Consider the following 23,888-nt stretch of genomic DNA (forward strand, 5'->3'; position numbering starts at 1 on the left):
TAAGTGACCTGGAAGACAGAATGGTGGAATTCACTGCTGCGGAACAGACTAAAGAAAAAAGAATGAAAAGAAATGAAGACAGCCTAAGAGACCTCTGGGACAACATTAAACGCAACAACATTCGCATTATAGGGGTCCCAGAAGGAGAAGAGAGAGAGAAAGGACCAGAGAAGATATTTGAAGAGATTATAGTTGAAAACCTCCCTAACATGGGAAAGGAAATAGCCACCCAAGTCCAGGAAACGCAGCGAGTCCCATACAGGATAAACCCAAGGAGAAACACCGAGACACATAGTAATCAAATTGGCAAAAATTAAAGACAAAGAAAAATTATTGAAAGCAGCAAGGGAAAAATGACAAATAACATACAAGGGAACTCCCATAAGGTTAACAGATGATTTCTCAGCAGAAACTCTACAAGCCAAAAGGGAGTGGCATGATATACTTAAAGTGATGAAAGGGAAGAACCTACAACCAAGATTACTCTACCCGGCAAGGATCTCATTCAGATTTGATGGAGAAATCAAAAGCTTTACAGACAAGCAAAAGCTAAGAGAATTCAGCCCCACCAAACCAGCTCTACAACAAATGCTAAAGGAACTTCTGTAAGTGGGAAACACAAGAGAAGAAAAAGACCTACAAAAACAAACCCAAAACAATTAAGAAAATGGTCATAGGAACACACATATCGATAATTACCTTAAACGTGAATGGATTAAATGCTCCAACCAAAAGACACAGGCTTGCTGAATGGATACAAAAACAAGACCCATGTATATGCTGTCTACAAGAGACCCACTTTAGACCTAGGGACACATACAGACTGAAAGTGAGGGGATGGAAAAAGATATTCCATGCAAATGGAAATCAAAAGAAAGCTGGAGTAGCAATACTCATATCAGACAAAATAGACTTTAAAATAAAGCATGTTACAAGAGACAAGGAAGGACACTACATAATGATCAAGGGATCAATCCAAGAAGAAGATACAACAATTATAAATATATATGCACCCAACATAGGAGCACCTCAATACATAAGGCAACTGCTAACAGCTATAAAAGAGGAAATCGACAGTAACACAATAATAGTGGGGGACTTTAACACCTCACTTACACCAATGGACAGATCATCCAAAATGAAAATAAATAAGGAAACACAAGCTTTTAATGACACAATAGACCAGATAGATTTAATTGGTATTTATAGGACATTCCATCCAAAAACAGCAGATTACACTTTCTTCTCAAGTGCGCACAGAACATTCTCCAGGATAGATCACATCTTGGGCCACAAATCAAGCCTCAGTAAATTTAAGAAAATTGAAATCATATCAAGCATCTTTTCTGACCACAACGCTATGAGATTAGAAATGAATTACAGGGAAAAAAACGTAAAAAACACAAACACATGGAGGCTAAACAATACGTGACTAAATAACCAAGAGATCACTGAAGAAATCAAAGAGGAAATCAAAAAATACCTAGAGACAAATGACAAAGAAAACACAACGATCCAAAACCTATGGGATGCAGCAAAAGCAGTTCTAAGAGGGAAGTTTATAGCTATACAAGCCTACCTAAAGAAACAAGAAAAATCTCAAGTAAACAATCTAACCTTACACCTAAAGGAACTAGAGAAAGAAGAACAAACAAAACCCAAAGTTAACAGAAGGAAAGAAATCATAAAGATCAGAGCAGAAATAAATGAAATAGAAACAAAGAAAACAGTAGCAAAGATCAATAAAACTAAAAGCTGATTCTTTGAGAAGATAAACAAAATTGATAAGCCATTAGCCAGACTCATCAAGAAAAAGAGGGAGAGGACTCAAATCAATAAAATTAGAAATGAAAAAGGAGAAGTTACAACAGACACTGCAGAAATACAAAGCATCCTAAGAGACTACTACAAGCAACTCTATGCCAATAAAATGGACAACCTGGAAGAAATGGACAAAAAAAAAAAAAAGATCCTGTCTACCCAAGAGCATCATAGATTATCCTTCGTGATTCACCGCCATATTTTCCTTATGTTCTAAACCAGGTAAATGTTGCCTTAAACATGATTAAAATGTACAGTTTGCTTTTTCTAGTGTTTTTCTTATTCAGCGTACGCTATTAATTTTTTTAATAAATAAAAATCTATGGAGAATTAAATCAGAATAGAAAAATGGGGTACAAGAAAAATGTATAATGGTCTTGATCTAAATATTTTTATTCTTTGAGTAGACATGCCTCCTGTAGCCTGGGCGCTGGGGGAAGCTAAGATAGAAGTGAGCATTTAAGAGTTTGGGGCACACCGCACTGTGCGGCTTGTGGGATCTTGGTTCCCCAACCAGGGGTCGAACCCAAGCCACCGTGGTGGGAGTGCCAAGTCCTGGCCACTGGACCACCAGGGAATTCCCAGCCCCAGGGAATATTAATCAGCATGAGCTCTCCTGGAGGTCCCTGTCTTGGCATCAAGACCCAGCTTCACCCAACAGCCTGCAGGCTCCAGTGCTGGAACATCTCAGGCCAAACAACCAGCAAGAAAGGAACACAGCCCTACCCATTAGCAGACAGGCTGCCTAAAGTCATACTAAGCTCAGAGACACCCCAAAACACACCTCTTGAAACAACCCTGCTCACCAGAGGGACAAGACCCAGCTCCACCCACCAGGGGACAGACACCAGGAGCAGGAGCAACTACCACCCTGTAGCCTGCGAAAGGAGACCACAAATACAGTAAATTAGAAAGAAGAGAAGACAGAGAAATATGCTGCAGACAAAGGAGCAAGGTAAAAACCCACAAGAACAACTAAATGAAGAGGAAATAGGCAGTCTACGTGAAAAAGAATTCAGAGTCATGGTAATAAAGATGATCCAACATCTCAGAAAAAGAATGGAGGCACGGATGGCGAAGATACAAGAAATGTTTAACAAGGACCTAGAAGAACTAAAGAACAAACAAACAGTGATGAACAACACAATAACTGAAATGGAAAATACAGTAGAAGGAATCAATAGCAGAATAACTGAGGCAGAAGAACGGATAAGTGAGCTGGAAGATAAAATGGTGGAATTAACTGCCAAGGAGCAGAATAAAGGAAAAAGAATGAAAAGAATTGAGGACACTCTCAGAGACCTCTGAGACAACATTGAACACACCAACATTCGAATTATAGGGGTCCCAGAAGAAAAAGAGAAAAAGAGGGGACTGAGAAAATATTTGAAGAGATTATAGCTGAAACCTTCCCTAACATGGGAAAGGAAATAGTCACCCAAATCCAGGAAGCGCAGAGAGTCCCATACAGGATAAACCCAAGGAGAAACATGCCACGACACATGTTAATCAAACTAACAAAAATTAAATACAAAGAAAAAATATTAAAAGCAACAAGGGAAAAGCAACAAATAACATACAAGGGAATCCCCAGAAGGTTATCAGCTGATTTTTCAGCAAAAACTCCACAGGCCAAAAGGGAATAGCAGGATATATTTAAAGTGATGAAAGGGAAAAATGTACAACCAAGAATACTTTACCCAGCAAGGCTGTCATTCAGATTTGATGGAGAAATCAAAAGCTTTTCAGACAAGCAAAAGCTAAGAGAATTTGGCACCACCAAACCAGCTTTACAACAAATGCTAAAGGAGCTTCTCTAGGTGGGGTGGGGGGGGGAATTCTTGTTTCTACAAACAAGAAAACTAAGAAATGGGAAAGCTCACTGGTAAAGGCAAACATACACTAAAAGCAAATCATCCACACACAAATATGATATCAAAACCAGCAATCGTGAGAAGAGGAGAGCACAAATGCAGGAAATGGGAATTGCACTGGAAAGTAAGAGACCAGCAACTTAAAACAACCTTGTTTATATATAGACTGCTATATCAAAACCTCATGGGAAATGCAAACCAAAAAAACTACAATAGATACACACACAAAAAAGAAAAAGCAACCTAAATACAACACTAAAGATGGTCATCAAACCACAAAAGAAGAGAACAAAAGAAGAAGGGAAGAAAAAAGATCTACAAAAACAAACCCAAAACAATTAAGAAAATGGCAATAGGAACATACATATTGATAATTACCTTAAAAATAAATGGATTAAATGCTCCAACCAAAAGACACAGACTGGCTGAATGGATACAAAAACAGGACCCATATATACACTGTCTACAAGAGACCCACTTCAGACCTAGGGACACATACAGACTGAAAGTGAGAGGACATAAAAAGATATTCCATGCAAATGGAAATCAAAAGAAAGCTGGAGTAGCAATACTCATATCAGACAAAATAGACTTTAAAATAAAGAATGTTACAAGAGACAAGGAAGGACACTACATAATGATCAAGGGATCGATCCATGAAGAAGATATAACAGTTGTAAATATTTGTGCACCGAACATAGGAGCACCTCAATACATAAGGCAAATGCTAACAGCCATAAAAGGGGAAAGCGACAGTAACACAATAATAGTAGTGGACTTTAACACCCCACTTTCACCAATGGACAGATCATCCAAAATGAAAATAAATAAGGAAACACAAGCTTTAAATGGCACATTAAACAAGATGGACTTAATTGATATTTATAGGACATTCCATCCAAAAACAACAGAATACACTTTCTTCTCAAGTGCTCGTGGAACATTCTCCAGGATAGACCATATTTTGGGTCACAAATCAAGCCTTGGTAAATTTAAGAAAATTGAAATTGTATCAAGTATCTTTTCCAACCACAACGCTATGAGACTAGATATCAGTTACAGGAAGGAAACTGTAAAAAATACAAACACATGGAGGCTAAACAATACACTACTGAATAATCAAGAGATCACTGAAGAAATCAAAGAGGAAATCAAAAAATACCTAGAGACAAATGACAATGAAAACAACAATCCAAAACCTGTGGGACACAGCAAAAGCAGTTCTAAGAGGGAAGTTTATAGCAATACAGTCTTATCTCAGGAAACAAGAAAAATATCAAATAAACAACCTAACCTTACACCTAAAGCAACTAGAGAAAGAAGGACAAAACCCAAAGTTAGTAGAAGGAAAGAAGTCCTAAAGATCAGAGCAGAAATAAATGAAATAGAGACAAAGAAAAAGATAGCAAAGATCAGTGAAACTAAAAGCTGGTTCTTTGAGAAGATAAACAAAATTGATAAACCTTTAGCCAGACTCCAAGAAAAAAAGGGAGAGGACTCAAATCAATAAAATTAGAAATAAAAAAGGAGAAGTTACAACAGACACCACAGAAATACAAAGAATCATAAAAGACTACTACAAGCAACTATACACTGATAAAATGGACAACCTAGAAGAAATGGACAAATTTTCAGAAAGGTACAACCTTCCAAGACTGAACCAGGAAGAAATAGAAAATATGAACAGACCAATCACAAGTACTGAAATTGAAACTGTGATTTTAAAACTTCTAACAGGGAATTCCCTGGTGGTCCACTGTTTAGGAGTCTGTGCTTCCACTGCAGGGGGCACAGGTTCCATCCCTGGTTGGGGAACTAACTAACTGCACATGCTGTGCAGCGTGAAAAAAACAAAAGTCCAAGACGAGATGGCTTCATAGGCTAATACTATCAAACATTTAGAGAAGAGTTAACACCTATCCTGCTGAAACTCTTCCAAAGAATTGCAGAAGGAGCACTCCCAGGCTCATTCTATGAGGCCACCATCACCCTGATCCAAAACCAGACAAAGATACTACAAAAAAAGAAAAGAAAATTACAGGCCAATATCACTGATGAATATAGACTTAAAAATCCTCAACAAAATGCTAGCAAACCAAATCCAACAACAAATTAAGAGGATCATACACCATGATCAAGTGGGATTTATCCTAAGGGTGCAGGGTTTCTTCAACATATGCAAATCAATCAATGTGATACACCACATTAACAATCTGAAGAATAAAAACCATATGACCATTTCAATAGATGCAGAGAAAGCTTTTGACAAAATTCAACACCTATTTATGATAAAAACTCTCCAGAAAGTGGGCATAGAGGGAACCTACCTCAACATAATAAAGGCCATATATGACAAACCCACAGCAAACATCATTCTCAATGGTGAAAAACTGAAAGCATTTCCTCTAAGATCAGGAACAAGACAAGGGTGTCCTCTCTCACCACTTTTATTCAACACAATTTTGGAAGTCCTAGCCATGGCAATCAGAGAAGAAAAATAAATAAAAGGAATCCAAATTGGAAAAGAAGAAGTAAAACTCTCACTGTTTGCAGATGACATGATACCATACCTAGAAAATCCTAAAGATGCTACCAGAAAACTACTAGAGCTCATCAGTGAATTTGATGAAAATGGCAGGATAACAAAATTAATACACAGAAATCTCTTGCATTCCTGTACACGAAGAATGAAAGATCAGAAAGAGAAATTCAGGAAACAATCCCATTTACCTTTGCAACAAAAAGAATAAAATACCTAGGAATAAACCTACCTAAGCAGACAAAAGACCTATATGCAGAAAACTCTAAGACACTGATGAAAGAAATCAAAGAAGACACAAGCAGATAGATATACCATGTTCTTGGATTGGAAGAATCAATTTTGTCAAAATGACTATACTACCCAAAGCAATCTACAGATTCAGTGCTATCCCTTTCAAATTACCAATGGCATTTTTCACAGATTTAGAACAAAAATTTTTACAGTTTGTATGGAAACACAAAAGACCCTGAATAGCCAAAGCAATCTTGAGAAAGGAAAATGGAGCTGGAGGAATCAGGCTCCCTGACTTCAGACTATACTACAAAGCTACAGTCGTCAAAACAGTATGGTACTGGCACAAAAACAGAAATACAGATCAGTGGGACAGGATAGAAAGTCCAGAGATAAACCCACTCACCTATGGTCACCTAATCTATGACAAAGGAGGCAAGACTATACAATGGGGAAAAGACAGTCTCTTCAGTAAGTGGTGCTGGGAAAACTGAACAGCTGCATGTAAAAGAATGAAATTGCAACACTCCCTAATGCCATACACAAAAATAAACTTAAGATGGATTAAAGACCTAAATGTAAGGCCAGACACTGTAAAACCCTTAGAGGAAAACATAGGCAGAACATTCTTTGACATAAATCACAGCAAGATCTTTTTCAATCCACCTCCTAGAGTAATGAAAATAAAAACAAAAATAAACAAATGGGACCTAATTAAACTTAAAAGCTTTTGCACAACAAAGGAAACCATAAACAAAACGAAAAGACAACCCACAGAATGGGAGTAAATATTTGCAAACAAAGCAACTGACAAGGGATTAATCTCCAAAGTATACAAACAGCTCATGCAGCTCAATATAAAAAAAAAAAAAACAACCAATTAAACAATGGGCAAGAGAGCTAAACAGACATTTCTCCAAAGAAGACATACAGGTGGCCAAACAGCACATGAAAAGTTGCTCAACATCGCTAATTATTAGAGAAATGCAAATCGAAACTACAATGAGGTATCACCTTACAGCAGTCAGAATGGCTGTCATTAAAAAGTCTACAAATAATAAATGCTGGAGAGGGTGTGGAGAAAAGGGAACCCTCTTGCACTGTTGGTGAGAATGTAAATTGGTACAGCCACTATGGAGAACAGTATGGCGGATCCTTAAAAAACTAAAAATAGAACTACCACATGACCCAGCAATCCCACTACTGGGCATATACCCTGAGAAAACCATATTTCAAAACAATACGTGCACCCCAATGTCCATTGCAGCACTATTTACAATAGCTAGGACATGGAAGCAACCTAAATGTCCATCAACAGAGGAATGGATAAAGAAGATGCGGTACATATATACAATGGAGTATTACTCAGCCATACAAAAGAACAAAATAATGCCATTTGCAGCAACATGGATGGGCCTAGAGATTATCATACTAAGTGAAGTAAGTCAGACACAGAAAGACAAATATCATATGATATTGCTTATATGTGGAATTTTTTTTAAAAAGGGTACAAATGAACTTATTTACAAAACAGAGAGTCACGGACATAGAAAACAGGAGAGCACGGGGGAAGGGATAAATTGGGAGTTTGGGATTGACATATACACACTACTATATATAAAATAGATAACTAATAAGGACCTACTGTATAGCACAGGGAACTCTTCTCAGTACTCTGTAATGACCTATATGGGAAAATAATCTAAAAAAGAGTGGATATGTATTTATATATAACTGATTCATTTTGCTGTACAGCGGAAAATAAGGCAACATTGTAAATCAGCTATACTCCAATAACAATTTTAAGAAGAAGAGTTTGGGGCACACGCTTAGACGAGCAGTGTGAGAATATGCTTTGCTCTCTTTAAATTAGTGACTCCATCTGGTCTAGGAGATCTCAAATTAAGATTCAGAAAGTCTGCGAGCTCCTTCGAATGTCACACACAGTACTGTGAGTGTGCACGGCTTTCTAGGGAAGGAACCCAAAGCTGCCATAGTTTCTCCAACATGAAGAACCACTGATCTTGTTTTGTTTAATGAACTTAAATTTTCAGAGAAAACAAGTAAGTGATACTATTTGGGGGAAATCTTTCAAAGGATGCGTTGAACATGCAGCTAATTATTTTCAAGCCACATTCACCTCTGAGACAGTGGTGGTGCTGAGTGTCCTCTGCTTGGGAGCTGTTCTCGTTCTGCACCAGCATCTGGGCAGCCGACCCTGCATCCCCGCGTCCTCAGCATCTGTGTGTCACGTGGGAGTTCACTGTTCATGCTGTTCTGAGGGGCTGTCCTTCCTCTTTCTTCTTTCCTTTGGTTCAAAGCTACTCATGGGCCCAGAGAGAGAGTTAACTGTACTGTCAAAATGAGAGGGTGTTTTGGGTAGTGTGGCCTGCAGACCTGCTAAAAACAGATGTCTTTCTATATTACAGCTCATATTTTATCAATATTTTATTGTTTCTTCGATCTTTTTCTTTAATATTTTACCATTTTTTTCTTTTTCTGCGTCTGGCTAATTAAATGATGAAATCTTAATTGCGGGAAGACTTGCTCATTTGGAGACATTGGACTGTGTGGAGGTACTTACCCTCCTTCATCTAAACCCGTCAGGGGTCTGTTCACCTGCAGTATCATGCGTGATTACATGCTTGGCTGATGTTTAATAAATACTGAAATGGTGGTTCTCGCAGCAGGACTAATTTCTTTCAGAATTTTAGAAATTAGAAAACCTTTTTCTTGAGGTTGTGAAATCCTGAGAAGAGAAACCTTAAGTTACCAATCACATTTGTTGTAAGGCTTTCATTAATCTCCAAGTGATCGTGGTTTTTATTTCTGATGCTTTTGGTTTTTGTTTTTAATCGTTATTACATCTTAAATAGAAATATGAGCTTATAGATCAGTGACTTTACTGCCATTTGTCACTGTCATTTTTTGTTTCCTATTTTTTCCTTCAGTGTTTACTTTGCGGATGGCACTAAGTTGCCCTTAGCATTTTCCAGTAAAACTTAACAAATGATGTTGGTTTTTATAGGAAATGGCCTTGTTTAAAGAAGTGAAGTCTCTCCAGCTTATCCCATCTTACCTGGTCCAGCCATTAAAAGCCAACTCCTCGGCTCACCTGGCCATGAGCCAGATGGCGCTGCTGGCCCGCCTGCTGCAGGACCTGGGCACGGAGGGCATGGGCTTCACCGTGGACAGTGTGATGCGGGTAAGTGCCCCAGGGTGGCCGCCGCAGCCTGGGCCCCGAGCTGGTGCCCGGAGCATGGCAAGCGTCTGGCCGGTGTTGGCTGCGTGCAGAGGTGGGGGGCGATTTCGGAACGTCGCCGCTTTCTCTGACACATGAGGGTGCTGGAGTCGCGCTGCCGGTTACGCCGTGGCGTCGGGGCGTGAGCCGTGGAGAGCCGTGTCCCCAGGGAAGCAAGCTCCGCAAGCAGTGACGCCGCGTCGTAGCAGGTGGCAGGTCTGTGGAAGGAGGTGCATGCTTTGTGCTCTGGACAACCCCATGAGCCCCAGAAGTGCACACTGATTGTGTCTGTTCACTTGGAGCCCCTGGACTGCCTCCTGAGTGTGGGTCAGTGTCCCCTGTCCTGCCCTGCGTCACGTGGCCACTGTCTGTCCTGCCTCCACGTCAGTTTCCTTGTTCCCCAGCACAGACCAGAAGCCGGCCCCACGTGCTTACATCCTTGTTAGGGCCACGCCCACTTCAGGATCCCAGCGTAAGCTTTGGCCCAGTAAGCTGTGCTGCCATCACAGATGCGCACTCTCCAGGGCAGTGACACAGCAGAGGCTCACTGCTGTCCCTTGTGGCCGGTGCCGTCTGTGGGGACAGAGGCCACTCTGCTCTGTGGGCACTCGGGGGCTCCGTCTCCTCCCGGTGTGATGCCACGGCTTCACACGTGACCTCCAAGGTCACTGAACGGAGGAGGGTGACTAGAGGTTGTGAGTGGAGGTGTCCACGGGCCGAGCCACTCTCAGACATTTCCATCCACTGAGGCGGCCCCATCCTCACTGCAGGGCCCGGGAGGCGTGTACAGCTGTGCCCTAAGGAAGTGGGGAAACTGGGTTGGTGAGCACGTCCCCCTGTGCTGGTCCGTCTCCATGCGGTGGGCTTGATCCAGACAGAGAGTTTAAGAAGGAGGAGAAATGAGTAGAAGTTGGAGGTGGGGGTGAGGCTTTAATTGAAGGAGCCAAGCCCCCAGGCAGCCGATGGAATGGGGCTGCAGTGCACGCTCAGACAGCTCGGCCCAGAGCTGGGCAGCGGCCAGCCAGCCTCTCGACAGGAGGGCGTCGGCTCAAAGCCGAGAGTGGATGGGGAGGTTTGAGAGGCGAGCAGGAAGTATGAGATGCTGCCCTTGACCTCTGAGCAGGGAAACCGACCAGGAAACGTCACGGGTCAGTTTACTGCGTGATGCCAAGGACCCCAGGATCGCCATGGCCCAAAGTCCAGCATGAAACCAGCTGGCACAATTCCCGAGCCCGCAGCACCTTCTGCTTCACCTGGGGACACGGAGGAGGAGGGGCCCCAGATTTGAGGGCCTGCAGGGATGCCGGGGGCGACTTGGTGATGGACTCGCGGGGCGGGCAAGACTCGCGGGAGGTGGCAGACGGGAGGGAGTGCAGACAGGTGAGCTGGAGAGGCAGGAGGTGGTCATCCCGGGGGGTGCTCACGGTCAGAACTTCTCGAGCTGGTGCGGGGGTTGGGAAGGACAAGGTCTGGGGTAAAACCTGAGTGTGTGGCAGGCGGAGACACGGGAAGTGAGGAAGCCCAGCCAGTGAGGGGCCGGCGCCCAAAGGACCAGGATGGGGCATGGGTTTACTACACGTGGGAACGTCGGGGCATTGTGTTGTGTTCCGATGACACTAAAGCGCTTAAAATGGATGGAGTGGATTGTTTGCCTACGTCAAGGTCATGCACAGATCTTGAAAAAGGAACGTTGAATAAGAAGAAATAAAGTGTCAGAATGATAAGCACAGTGAATCATTTATAATGTCAAACAAAAATCCTATGTGTACACACACACATGCACACGGCACGTACACTGTGCAGCAAGTGAAGACGTCTGGGGGGCACGTGCCCTCCGACTTCAGGACACTGATGCCTCTGGCGGGGGAGGGGCGTGGGAGGGGCCAGGGGGCCAGGGAGACTTCCAAGGTGACTTGCACCGTAGTCCTAGGGTTCTTTTTCTTAGAAAGAGCTGAAGCAAACACGGCAAAAATGATAAACGTTGGTTAATCTAGATGGTGGATGCATGAAGTTTATTATATTTCCTCTTTATGATTGAAATATTTTCTCATACTTAATATGAAGTTTCTGGGGGGATGTAACTTTTGAAATGCTATTTAATACCTGAAGTAGGAGAAAGCAAAACACTAATAATTGTACATACAACATGAGTTCAGCTGCACATGTAAAGTAAAGGAAGTGAGGAAAACTCTGTATCTTAATAGCTGGAAGTCTGTGGGCGTTGTCTTCTGTGTTTTTCAAATGTCCGTGACGTCCCTATGTTTCTTTTATGCCAGAAGAAATAAACGTGGCTATCTCTCGAGCCAGTAACAAGAGCACGCCCCGACCCTGTGCTTAGTTCGCAGTGCGGGCCCTGGAGCACCGGGAGCAGAAGGTGCGCGAGGCGGCGGTGGGGCTGGTCCTGGGCCTGTATGCGCAGCACCGGGCGCGGGTCCTGGAGCGCCTCCCTCCCGAGGAGTGCGCCGCCCGCCGGAGCGTCCTCTACAGGACGCTTTTTGAGGGATTTGCTACGATAGACGGCCGACCTACAGATGCTGAAGTTAGGGTACGTTAACTTCCCTGAAGGTATGACCTGGTCCCAGGTTTAAGAAGTGACTTGGTACGTGAGTAAACTGACACATGGTTCACGGGGCTGTGGGGACGGGAAACACAGCACACGGAGGGCACTGGTCCCTGAGCCCACATCCTGGCTCTTCCACTTTGTCTGTGCGGGGATGATGATGGCCGGGAGGACACCTGCAGTTTCTATCAACAGGAAACATTTAACACAACACTGTTAATCAACTATACCCCAATATAAAATTTAAAAAATTTTTTTAATTCAAAAAAAAAGAACCACCAGTAAACATGTATTAGACGAATCTGGTGGATTTTCTTTTAATCCTAGCTATAGTATTAGTCTTAGTGACGATTATAATACATAAGAAACATAATTTATATGCTATAACTTATCACTCAATTTCCAACACTACCCTAAGAATCAATCCTAATGGAAAATCATTTCATACCAGGCACAGAAAAGAGCGGCTACAGAAGAAGCAGAAAAACAGAAGAAAGAAGAGATTAAAGCTTTACAAGGGCAGTTGGCGGCACTGAAGGAGGTGCAGGCTGACGTCCAGGTTGGCAAGGTTCACTGTCTTTCACCATCATGCTCTCGGTCGAAATCCTGTGACCGTTTATTTCCTTACGTAGACGCACAGCTTGGTTTGCTTTTCGTGGGATTCTCCAAACGGGTATCTTTATTCTTTGTTGTTTTTTAAATTAGTTCGGGGTAAATAAAAGGGATCCTCCACTGAATCACCTGCATGCTCTTCACTCTCCCGGGGGACGAAGTGCGCTGCTGGCCCAGCCGTGCTTAGAGAGGACGCTCGGGGCTGCAGGAGCTGGCGGGGCGGGGAGGGGGTAGAGGGACAGAAGTCCTCTCCGCAGCTTCTCGCCTCCTTCAGAGGCAAAGGAGGAAAAGAAGCTTGAATATGAAGATCTGATTTCCGTGCATTAAAAAAGGAAGGTTTGGGGCAAATGCTCCCCATCAAGAAGCGCTGAGTCCTAGTGCGCAGGGGGCATCAGATGGTGTTTGGTTGTATGAAACGTGTTCCTTCTGAAGGGCCCTGCCTCCGTGATTTAAATTTGTGCCATCACTCTGGTTTTTGTGATTAAGTTCCTTAAGTTGATAGTAAAAGGGAGAGGGCCTGGGCGCATAAGGCTGGCTGTGAGGGTGGGTGGGTCTCCTGGGAAGTGCTCTGACCACCGCTTTTTAGAAAAAGAATAAGTGACTAAAAATGGCAAAAAAGAAAGAAAATACGACAAATGTATGTCGAAGTGCCTGTGAAAGAAAGTGACAGTGACGTTTCCGCTGGACGCTGGCGTGTCAGAATGCCTGTGAGAAGAGCGGGAAAGCAGCCACCGAGGAACAGAAGAGAGGAGGCGGGGGACCGGCGGGGCAGCACAGGAGCAGTGCCCGGCCTGGGGGCTGCCGAGGTCACCAGGCTGTGCGTCCCCGCAGCGTCTGTGGTGCGGGGCATGGAGGCCTGTCCTCCGGCTCCTCTTCATCCTTCAGTGTTTGTTGAGCGCCTGCACTGGACCAGCCCTGCCCTGGGCTCCAGAGATGCGGCAGGAACAAGGGCCGCTGCTCCAGGAGGAGAGACCACACGGCACGGCCGCTCGGGAGGGTGGGTGCCGGCCAGCTGTCCTTGTCCTGAGATGATCACTGAAGCTATCTCGCAGGAGGATGACAGAATCTTTTTTTCTATTTTTTATTATTGTAAAATATACATAACATGAGATTTACCATTTTAACCATTTTTAAGTGTACGGTTCTGTGCCATTGAGGACATTCACATCGTTGTGTAGCCGCCACCACCATCCAGCTCCACAACTTGTGAGAACAGCAGAATATTTTTAAATCACCTGATTGCTCACGAGTTTTAGGAAAAGATTTTTAAATTACCGATCAGTTGTCTAATCTGTTCAAAGCATAGATTAAGGTAGATTTTACAACTAAAATTTAACTTTTGGCATTGTTCATTTGTTTCCCTGCAAGATATACAAACCCATCTCTCATTAATAAGAATTGTTTTTGATGCCCAGAATCCATTTGTGTAAGTTTGCTTTCTTTAGTCGGTAGGTATATAAATCACGTGAACCCCATTTGCAAGTTTAATATCAGTCTGTCAAGTGCTTCCCCAGTCCTAAAATTTTATTCTTGTGTGTTTTTTGTATTCAGAGCTTGGGTTGGAGAGAAGTTCCTATCGTGTAAGCTTTGATTTTGTACAAACACAGTAGACAGTGTCTATGTAATGCATCACTTAATGCCGTGGATAGGGGACCGGCTCGTCCCTGTCCTCCCGTGAAACTGCAAGTCCCAGACACCCCTCCCCACCAGTGGCCAGCAGCCCAGGCCACGCGGGTCTGGCAGGCTCAGGTGGGGCAGACTGGCCAGTGCAGGGAGGAAAGCTTGGTGACAGGAGGAGCCCCCGGCAGGCCCCTGAGCAGGAGGAGGAGAGCTGGGTGGAGGGGCAGGTTCCCTCCGTGGACACACAGGGCCCCACATCTGGCCTTCCTCCGGTCAGCAGTGTGCGCCCCCGGCTGTCACCTCCCACAGTGGGGACGCCCAGCAGCCAAGACCTATGAGGCAGATGCGCGGTGCGTGAGGGTGTGGTGCCCTCTCAGGGGAAGAGGAAGCCAGAGGAGGGAGGCGGCCAGCTGACGCCGCCTGACACCGCGTGACACTGCATGGCGGGGCCCCCAGGGCAGCAGTGCCGTGGCCTGTGGAGCCTCCGGGGGTCCCTTTACAGGGGCAGTAACGGGCCGCCCTGGCCACTGTGTTGGCAGGTGCTGGGAAGGGCAGGCTCCTGGGGTGCTGAAGCAGAGCCTGCGGTGCTCACTGATGGGTCGGGGACAGGCCACACCTGGAAGGGGAGGGAGGGGTGGGAGCCGCCGGGTTCTCCAGGCTTCGTGGCCTGAATACCTGGAAGGCTGGCGGTTCTGGGCTCTGCGCCAGAGGCTGCGAGGGGCGCGTGTGAGGGGGAGCCTGTGGGCGGGGCGGGGGGAGTTTGGTCTGGTTAAGTCACATTTAAGTGACGTTAAGACCCAAGTACATGCTGGGTAGCAGAGAGGCCCAGGTGATGGCACAAACGTTTGGGTCATGAGCACAGGGATGGGTGTCCAGCCTGGGACCTGGGTGAAAGCACCGTCAGGGTCTGTACGGACAAACGGGGGGCAGGCTGAGTCCTGGAGGGGGTGGGGGGGGCGCCCTGGGAGCTGGACTAAGAAGAGCCTGGAGGAGACAGGTGAGGAGTCACGTGCCGCCGGGAGCCCATGGTGCGTCCTTCGGGCGGGCAGACACTGATGATGAGCAGACGACCCGGAGGGGGTGCAGGTGGCCTTGATGAAGAGTTGTTTCCATGGAGATGGGGGGGGCAGGAGCCCGAGGGAGGGGCTGTGGAGGGCAGGACGGAGGAGACTGCTGCCCACGATTGAGAGGGCGACTCTTTCAAACAAGTGTGTTGTTTGCGGATGGAGATTCTACCACACAGCCTAAGGTCATGCCTCCAGGATCACAGTAGACCCTGGGTAGACTCTCACTCGCGCTGCAGCCATTTGTCCCTGATCTTTCTCTTCTTCTGTTTCAGGAAAAAGAGAGTGAAGCTGCGAAGGCCAAGAATCAGGGTACGTAGAACGCACATCATGAAAGTTCTGCGTAGAAACCACTTTTATTCACGCGGCGAATGTCTGCATCTCCGACGCTTCAGGGCTGAATGCAAAGTACTACCTTTATGAACTTGTAGCTTTTAAACTGTATTTCCCATCAAACTGGTTACTAAAACTTTGAAAATAGTTTTCTACAAAAGGTTATTTAAATAGCTTTCTTTTTAATTTCTTTAGACACTCAAGGAAGGAAAGCGGCCCCACCTAATGTTCCAGAAATTCCAGATAATCACTATTTAGATAAGTGAGTAAAGTTGTCTCTAACCCACTGTAGAATAAGTAGAGGGACTAACCACATAAAGATGCTGTCAGATAAATATATTCTCCCTGGTTCATTAGGATTAGGTGAACTAATTGGCTCTTTTCAGTGATTCTGAAAGCTGGGAAGTTGCCCTCTAAACCAGGCAGCATCCGCTGTGAGTCAGGGTACCCTTTCCTCTCTTCCCCGACAGAAATGAGCAGGCTGTTCGTCAAAAGTCCCGTTACAGGCCCCAATTTTTTTTAATGTTTTATGGAAGCATAGTTGATTTACAGTGTGTTAATTTCTGCTGTACAGCAGAGTGACTCAGTTATACGTATATATGTTCTTTTTCATATTCTTTTCCATTGTGGTTTATCACAGGATATTGAATATGGTCAGGCTCAAATTTTATAGCAGCAAAATGCTTTCTCCTGTGCTGTGGCTGAGACAAATCTACAAGGAATTTAAGGGAAATGTCTTGGTCTAATCTTTTCTTGTGATTTAAAATATCCTTTCTGCTTGGTGACGCTGACAGAGTTAGAATTCTAAGGGATCTTAAGCTACTTTATCTCAAACCCCTACGTGGTAAAGACTCTTTTTTACACCCTTTGATAGAGGAGCTACCCAGCCCCTCCTGAGGCCCCTCGGTGAGGGGCAGCCATGCCTCCAGGTCAAGCTGAAGCCCACTCAGTGGGTCCAGGACGGTGGCCGCAGGCTGGGCACGGGGGGCGTCACAAAGCTCCCCGGGAGCCGGCAGAATGGGGATGGCTAAACCGGGTCTGTGCCTCATTTCTTACCTTTCTGTTTTGTTTCAGTTTATGCATTTTTTGTGGGGAGAGGAGCGACTCCTTCACAGAAGAAGGCCTGGATCTCCATTACTGGAAGCACTGCCTTATGCTGACGAGATGTGACTACTGCAAACAGGTCAGGTGCTGGCGCGGGTGGGCCAGACCCAGGCAGGTGAGCTGGACACGCCGCTCCCGAAGGCCGAATCACAAAAATGTCCCAAATCGTAGCATTTTCAGAGGAAAAGTTATGGGGAAAGTTTTGTTGGGGTTGATTTTTCTTACTTTATTATTAAAGTGTAACACATATATATAAATGTATACAAGTCATAGGTGTTACAGCTCCTGAATTATCGCAAGGTAAACAAATCCATGTAACCGCCCCCAGGCCGTGTACCCCAAGGTACCCCACCCTCCTCTCCAGGGTCGTCACTGTCCTCATTTCTGTTTCTTGCTCTGTGAGTTTTACCGAAGTGGAATCATACGCAACGTTTGGGGTTTGCTTTACAGTATTTCATTGTTTGAATGTACCGCAATTTATCGGTCCTCTCTACTGCGTCTGGGTTTGGGCTGAGACTGTTAGGAATAGCGCTGCTACAGACACCCCTGTGTAATCTTCCGCGCGTGCGGACGCACTTTTTTGGGTGCGCACCTCGTAGGATGGCTGGGTGGGCTCGCGTCCAGCTGCAGGGCCAGTGTGAGCAGCGCTCCTGGTGTCCAGGCGGGAGCCGCTCCCCGTCCTCGCCAGCCTCGCGGTTGCCACCTGCCACGCGCCCGTCACGCTCTCCTGACGATGCTGGGCTGGAGCGCTGTCCCCCGCTGGCCTCTCGCTGCCCTCTTTCGCGAAGCACTTCTAGTTTCTCGCCCATCTTGTGAATTGGGTGCCAGTCCCACTCTTGCTGACGTGTGGTCATTCTTGACACACCCGGATGTGCGTCCTTCGCCACTTGAATGTGTGGTGTCCACTCTGTGTCTGGCCTTTTCACTGGCGAGCGGGAGCTTTTCATTTTAACGTTGTCCACGCTACGGGTCCGTCTTAGGGTTAATGCTTGGGCGGCCTGTTGAAGGGTCCTCGCGCACCCCAGGTGTTCATCTTTCCTCTGTGCAGCCGGCCCTGCTTTAGACAGAGGAGGGGAACCAGAAGGGGAGTGAGCCTCTCTCCTGTCCTGGGGGCTCTCAGGCCTGCAGGGGCGGGCTGGGCGGGCCCCACCCTCTGAGCAGCTCCCCCCCACCCCCCGGCTGGCGGTGCGGACCACCCCAGCCGGCGTGGCCTGGCTCCTCTGGCAGCAAGCGAGAGTCTGCGGCGTGAAGCTCTAGGGTGTGTACAAGCCCCTCCTGGCAAAGAGGTCACAGTGGTGAAAGGGTCTCTTCTTGTGACCCGTTTCCGGGCACGTTCTTAGAAATGGCCGGGAGCCGGATTGAACCCAAGGCCACGTAGACCCCTGAGCTCTTCAGAGTACAGGTCAGGGTTAGTGTTGTGGGTGAACCGTCGCTTCCCGTCCCCGCTTAGCCGTGGCCTCTGGATGCTCCTGAGGTAGCATGGCAAGCAGGATGTGAGGCCTCCAGCCACGTGTACGCGACTGCGGAGGTAACAGGCGTGCGCCTCCCTTCCCGAGCGGCGCTGGCGGGACAGGAAGCGCGCGCTCGTGCAGGGGCCGGGCCGCGCGCGCCTCGGGGCGCTCAGCCGTGTGACGCGTCCCGGCGTGGCTTCCAGGTGGTGGAGATTTGCAGCCTGACGGAGCACCTGCTGACGGAGTGTGACAAAAAGGACGGCTTTGGGGAGTGCTACCGCTGCAGCGAGGCCGTTTTAAAGGAAGAGCTGCCCAGACACATAAAAACGAGAGAATGCAACCGTGAGTGGCCCCGCGGCCCCCGAGACCCTCGCGCCGTCCCCGGGAGGCCCGGCTAGGGGGGTCGGGGGGCAGAGCCCGCGTCCGCCGGTGCCCCTGCCCGCCCTGTTCCTCTGCGCCCCCATTCACGCCCCACAGGGGTAACTAGATCTTGTCTCATTGAAACCGTTTCAGCTGCCAAAGCGGAGAAGCTGGCGAACCGGTGTCCTCTGTGCCACGAGAACTTCCCCCCCGGAGAAGAGGTGAGGGGCTGACGCGGGGGCGACCTGGCCGCGTGGAGGGACGACGACGAGGCTGTGTCGCCGCGGAGACGGCGGGCGTCGGGCGGAGGCTGGCCCCCGGGGTGGGGTGAGGCTCTGTCTCAGGGTTCCTGAGCTCCCTGCCCGGCACGCCTGTGGCATCTCCCGGGAAGGGGGAGCGTCTCGGCTCTTTGGGACGGAAGCGTGAAGTGGTTTCACTTTTTCCAGGCTTGGCTTTCGTCTCCACGTTGGGGCCTAGACTGGCCTCCTGGCCAGATTCTGTAACGCTCTGGTCCCTTATGATGAATAAAGCCGAGCCCCGTCCAGGTTGGAAATCCTACCTCGTGTCCGGTGCCCAGCGCTCCGCCCGCCCCCAGCATGAGCCATGCGGGTGACACAGCGGGCCTAGTTGGGGGGCGCCAGGGTCTCCCACCCTCTCTTCCACGTGCCCGGTCCTCTGGTGTTGGCCCACTCGCTCTGGCTCACACGATGCCGGCGCTGTCCTGCGTGCTGAGCTCCCGTGGGGCCCAGCAGGCCCAGCCTCTCCTGCCCTGAGCCCCTCAGCCGCGGCCACCTGCGGTCCACCCACTGCGTCCACTGCGGGGTCCCTTGTCCCAGCCCTGGGGCTGTGGTGCCGACAGGATGGCTCAGACCCCGCGACGCCCTGCCGTGCCAGACGGTGGGCCCGGCCGCCCAGCTGCTCCCTCAGCGCCCCAGCCATCCGGCCATCCAGGGCTCATCCTCTCTCCCTCTCAGAAAACGCCACACATATAATAAAGACAAGCATGGGAACCGCGTGCACCCTCACGGGCCGCGTGTGGGGAAGGCACGGGGAAGGTTTAGGTCTCTTCCATCGTTGACTGGTTTTCAGAACAGCAAGTTGGGTCCCCAGCATCTTCCAGTGGTGGCTTATTTGCTTGTTGGATCTTAGCACCATCAGGAACTCACGGCTTTAAACTGCCTGCCGTGTTCAGCTGTTGGCATCTCTGTGCTTAGTGGTGCGTGGACGAGCCAATCTCTGGCCAGCAGAGCCTCTGTAGACGGGCTCCTGGCGCTGCCGGTGGCCCAGTGGACTCAGAGCCTCCTGGCCGTCGTAACAAGGTGCCCCACTGAGCCTTCCATTCCTGGTTCCCTGCAGTGGAAATGACGTTCCAGGACCCCCTCGTGTGCCTCAGATGCTCCTCGCTCCTGGTTCGGTACCATTCTGGGCCTCTTTGCGGACAGAGCCAGGGAAAACGTTGAGATAAATCCATCAAAAGTTCATGGTGACGTTCCTGATTCGGAATCTGAGCTGTAACGGTTTCTTGAACCTCTTGCGTCGCACGTCTGTGTGTCCTTCCTTCCCTCCCAAGAATGAGTGCCCACAGCCCCCAGAGATGCCCGTTGGACCGTCACAGAGTGTACGTTGCTCGGACCCACGTTCCCCGTGGGGGGCGCTCAGAGCAGCGGTGCAGGCGCTGTGGGCAGGGAGATGCTGCTGGACATCGCGCTGTCCCAGCTCTTCGTGTCCCTCCCGTGCCTCCCTCTGGAGACATGGGGCAAGCATCTCTGCTTCACGGTCGCGGGAGTTGCTCCACTTGCTTGTGTCACCAGTTGTTAACAATTCAGCCTCATTGTTTCAGTCTGTGTTCAAGTCCTAGGGGTTTTCAAAATCAAGCTCTACAATTACATGAGATACTTAGATGGTTCCAAAGTCTGTCAAATGAGACTTATTCAGGGAAGACCCGACAGAAGCTGCTGCCCTGCCCGCCATCCCTCCTCTTACAGAGCGAGGGGCTTTTCATGGTTTATCCATTTGTCTTAAATATGAACTGCTGTCAGCTGCCCACACTTCTTCTCTCTCCCTGCGTATTTTTAGAATTTAGGAGCCTTTGAGCTTTTGTTGTCGTTGTCACCTTTGCACTGTTACTGTCGTACGTGACCAGCCCCTCCTTCTGGAGACCAGTCGGCTCCTGCTCTGAGCAGCGCGACAGTGGCAGCGGCCCCCTTCCCTTCCTGCCCTCCCCCCAAGTCCCCCAGCGCCTGCCTTGCGGGGATGGCGTCTGACTCACAGGCAACTGCAAAGAGGCATCAGCACGCTTGTGCTGCTTTGCCTCTGCGTTCTCCGTGCTTTCTTAACGTCTCACCACCCGCCGAGCAGCTTAAACACCCGTTATTCTATCACAGTTTCTATGGGTCAGAAGTCCAGGCACGACCTGGCTGGGCCCTCCGCTTGCGGTCTCCCGGGGCTGCACTCGAGCTGTCAGCCGGGCTGCGCTCTCATCCGTGGCTCGGCAGGGAAAGGAGCCACTTCCTGGCCCATCGCAGGTGCTGGCAGAATTCTTTTCTTCGTCATTGTAGGACCGAGGGCCCTGCTTCCTTGCTGGCTGTCCAGCAGGGCCACCCTCAGCCCCTGCACCCTGTGCCCCTGGACCGTCGTCGCACGTTTGCGCACCCTGCGTGACAGCGGTCTTGGCGTGTCTGCTCAGCGGTGATGAGAACTGGGAGGGGCGTGAAGTGCAGGCAGCCCCTCAAGATACATGGGTGCTCCGGCGCTGCACCCAGCCCAGGGGGCTCCGAGGCGGGACGCGCACAGAGCTCAGGACCCGCTCCCGCAGCCGCGGCGCGGCGCCACCTCTAGCTCGGTCGTCTCAGCGGCCCCTCCGGTGGCCTGGTTCCCACTCCACGTGCCTCTCGTTTCAGGCGTGGAAGGCCCACCTCATGGGCCCCGCGGGCTGCACGGTGAACCTGCGCCGGACGCACGTGCTGCGCAAGGCGCCCACGCTGCTGCCAGGTAAGCATCCGCCCCGGCCTCGGCCCTGTCCCTGGGTCCCGAACAAGTAGGGCGATCGTGTCGTCGGCACCAGCTCTGGCTGAAGACCCTCCACGTGGCCCTGCTTCCCCAGGCTCCGCGGTGGCACTCACAGAGTTGACAAACCAAACCGCGGGTGTTCGCGGGCGCACCCCGGGTCTCAGTGTCCCTCCACGCCGTGGATGCCAGTGTCCAGAAACAGGAGATTCAGTAGGAGACCCATAGATGGCGCCACGACCTGACTTCTGAACCAGTTTTGGCTACTTTCTGTAGGATTTAGAATGCCTTACAGAAAAGTGTTATTTTTCATTAGAAAATTATTCTTGACCTTGGATACACAACTTTATTTGGGGGCCCTGTGATCAACAAGAACATGAGGAAATGTGTCTCGTGCTCATTCAGCGCCAGGCATGGGCAGGGGCTGCACCCCTCACGCGCGCACACACACACACACACACACACACACACACAAACACCCGTGAGTGAGGACCAGAGGTGCTGGGAGAGCCGCCCCGGCCTCCTAGCTAGGTAACCGGCCCTGGTAACATGGCTGCTGGTCTTTCATTTCGGGAGCTAACTGTTTGAAACTAAAAATTAGGTAAGCGGCTCAGTTCTTTCCTCTGAACGTGCGTCAGGCTTCTCCTCTGGCTCTTTCTTCTTCCTCTCCTGCCGTCACATGTGCATCCTCAAGGGTGGCCCACCCAGCCCCCTCTCGCATCTGCCAGCCCAGCCCGGCCACCTGTGGGCTGGGTGACCAGGAGCGTCCCAGCCCCTCGTGCTCAGATCCTCTCCGTGTCTGGCGACCCCGGGTCACTCGTACTGTCACCGCGGCTTTGCACCCTGGCTCACGTTTGTCCCCCGTGCTCTGTGTGTCTGCGTGTCCACTGCAGGTAAAGGCCCAGCCGCAACCAAATCAGGGACCTCTGGATCCAAGGTCGGAAGCAAGATCCCCACCCCCAAGGGGGGCCTGAGTAAAAGCTCCAGCAGGACGTACACAAAACGGTGACACAACCCCCCATCTGCTCCCTCGTCTCCAAAGGGACCGAGCAGCTTCCCTAACCGTGGACGTGTCACCTCAAAGCATCTCTAGACGTGGCAACCCCCGCTCCACCCCTGCTGCCCCCAGGCTCCTGGCTGTACCCGTCCTGACCGTGGCCCCTGCGTCCGGAGTGAGGCCCTGATCTCCCCGTGGCTCCAGCTCGCAGGTCTCTGCCCTCTGGGGCCCGGGGTCCACAGAAAGGGATGCTTCTGTTGAAGGAGCAGCACCGGCGGCCCATGCGGAGGGACTGGCTGAGCGCAGCACCCTCTCTCCGCAGCTGCTTGGAGTGATTTCCATAAAGTCCTTGCTCTAAACCTCTTGCATGTGGGTCTGTCTCAGCCATGGTGGAAGGTCTGCAGGGCTCGCCAGGCCGGGGGATGGGATGGGATGGGGGGACCAGTCACCCTGTGCCCCTCCTCCCCAGGGTAGGGGGGTTGTCGGCCTGCAAAGCCTGCACATCCACGGCAGCATGAAGTAAGGTCAAGGTCAAGAAGTTAAGGTCCCGGCCCGGCCCCGTCGGCTCTCACCTAGCAGATGCTCGGAGCGCAGCCCACCTGACCGCCCGCATCGGCACCCACACCAGGTGGAGTGGAGGTTAATGCTGGCGGCTCCACGTGAGGCCCTTCCTCGGGGGGCTTCAAGTTCTTTACACGCATGAAGCCCTAGAAAAATATGAGACGACATTCCCCGATGATCCTGCGCTCACCTGAGCAGGTATGTCCGTCAAAATAGCCCTTTCCTAAACCCCTGGGGCAGGCAGAGCGACTCCCACTCTGTGTAACGTTCAGAGGAGCCTCCGAGCCTCTGCTCAGCCCGTCGTCCTGTCCCGCTCGGATCCGCATGGGAATTGCAACTGTATGTTCACTTTTCTCAAACACTTTGTATGATACTTTCAACACCAAAAACCACTTAAAATGATGAAACCAAACCTCAGAATCCAGTCTCCTGACCAGCCCCCAACCAACCCTCCCGGCCCGTGGCAGTGGCTCACCTGGCTTCAGAGCCCGGTGGCTGTAGGGGAAGCCAG

The 23,888-nt window shown here is 49.2% G+C and overlaps 1 protein-coding gene across 2 annotated transcripts in view; it reads left to right on the top strand.

Moving 5' to 3' along the window:
- Positions 1-23,175, top strand: part of CEP104 (centrosomal protein 104) — a 50,605-nt gene extending 27,430 nt beyond the window's left edge. For both annotated transcript variants that reach the window (XM_082469425.1, XM_082469426.1), the window contains 10 exons: positions 9,497-9,673; positions 12,048-12,254; positions 12,721-12,828; positions 15,841-15,877; positions 16,094-16,160; positions 16,973-17,081; positions 18,657-18,795; positions 18,967-19,034; positions 21,714-21,804; positions 22,713-23,175. In XM_082469425.1, the coding sequence (XP_082325551.1) occupies positions 9,497-9,673; positions 12,048-12,254; positions 12,721-12,828; positions 15,841-15,877; positions 16,094-16,160; positions 16,973-17,081; positions 18,657-18,795; positions 18,967-19,034; positions 21,714-21,804; positions 22,713-22,828 (1,119 nt within the window). In that variant the 3' untranslated portion in view covers positions 22,829-23,175. The remainder of the gene's footprint in view (positions 1-9,496; positions 9,674-12,047; positions 12,255-12,720; positions 12,829-15,840; positions 15,878-16,093; positions 16,161-16,972; positions 17,082-18,656; positions 18,796-18,966; positions 19,035-21,713; positions 21,805-22,712) is intronic.
- Positions 23,176-23,888: the final 713 nt, after the last annotated feature.

This window comes from Balaenoptera physalus, assembly GCF_965194825.1.
Source record: "Balaenoptera physalus genome assembly, chromosome: 1".
In the NCBI taxonomy this organism is placed as follows: Eukaryota; Metazoa; Chordata; class Mammalia; order Artiodactyla; family Balaenopteridae; genus Balaenoptera; species Balaenoptera physalus.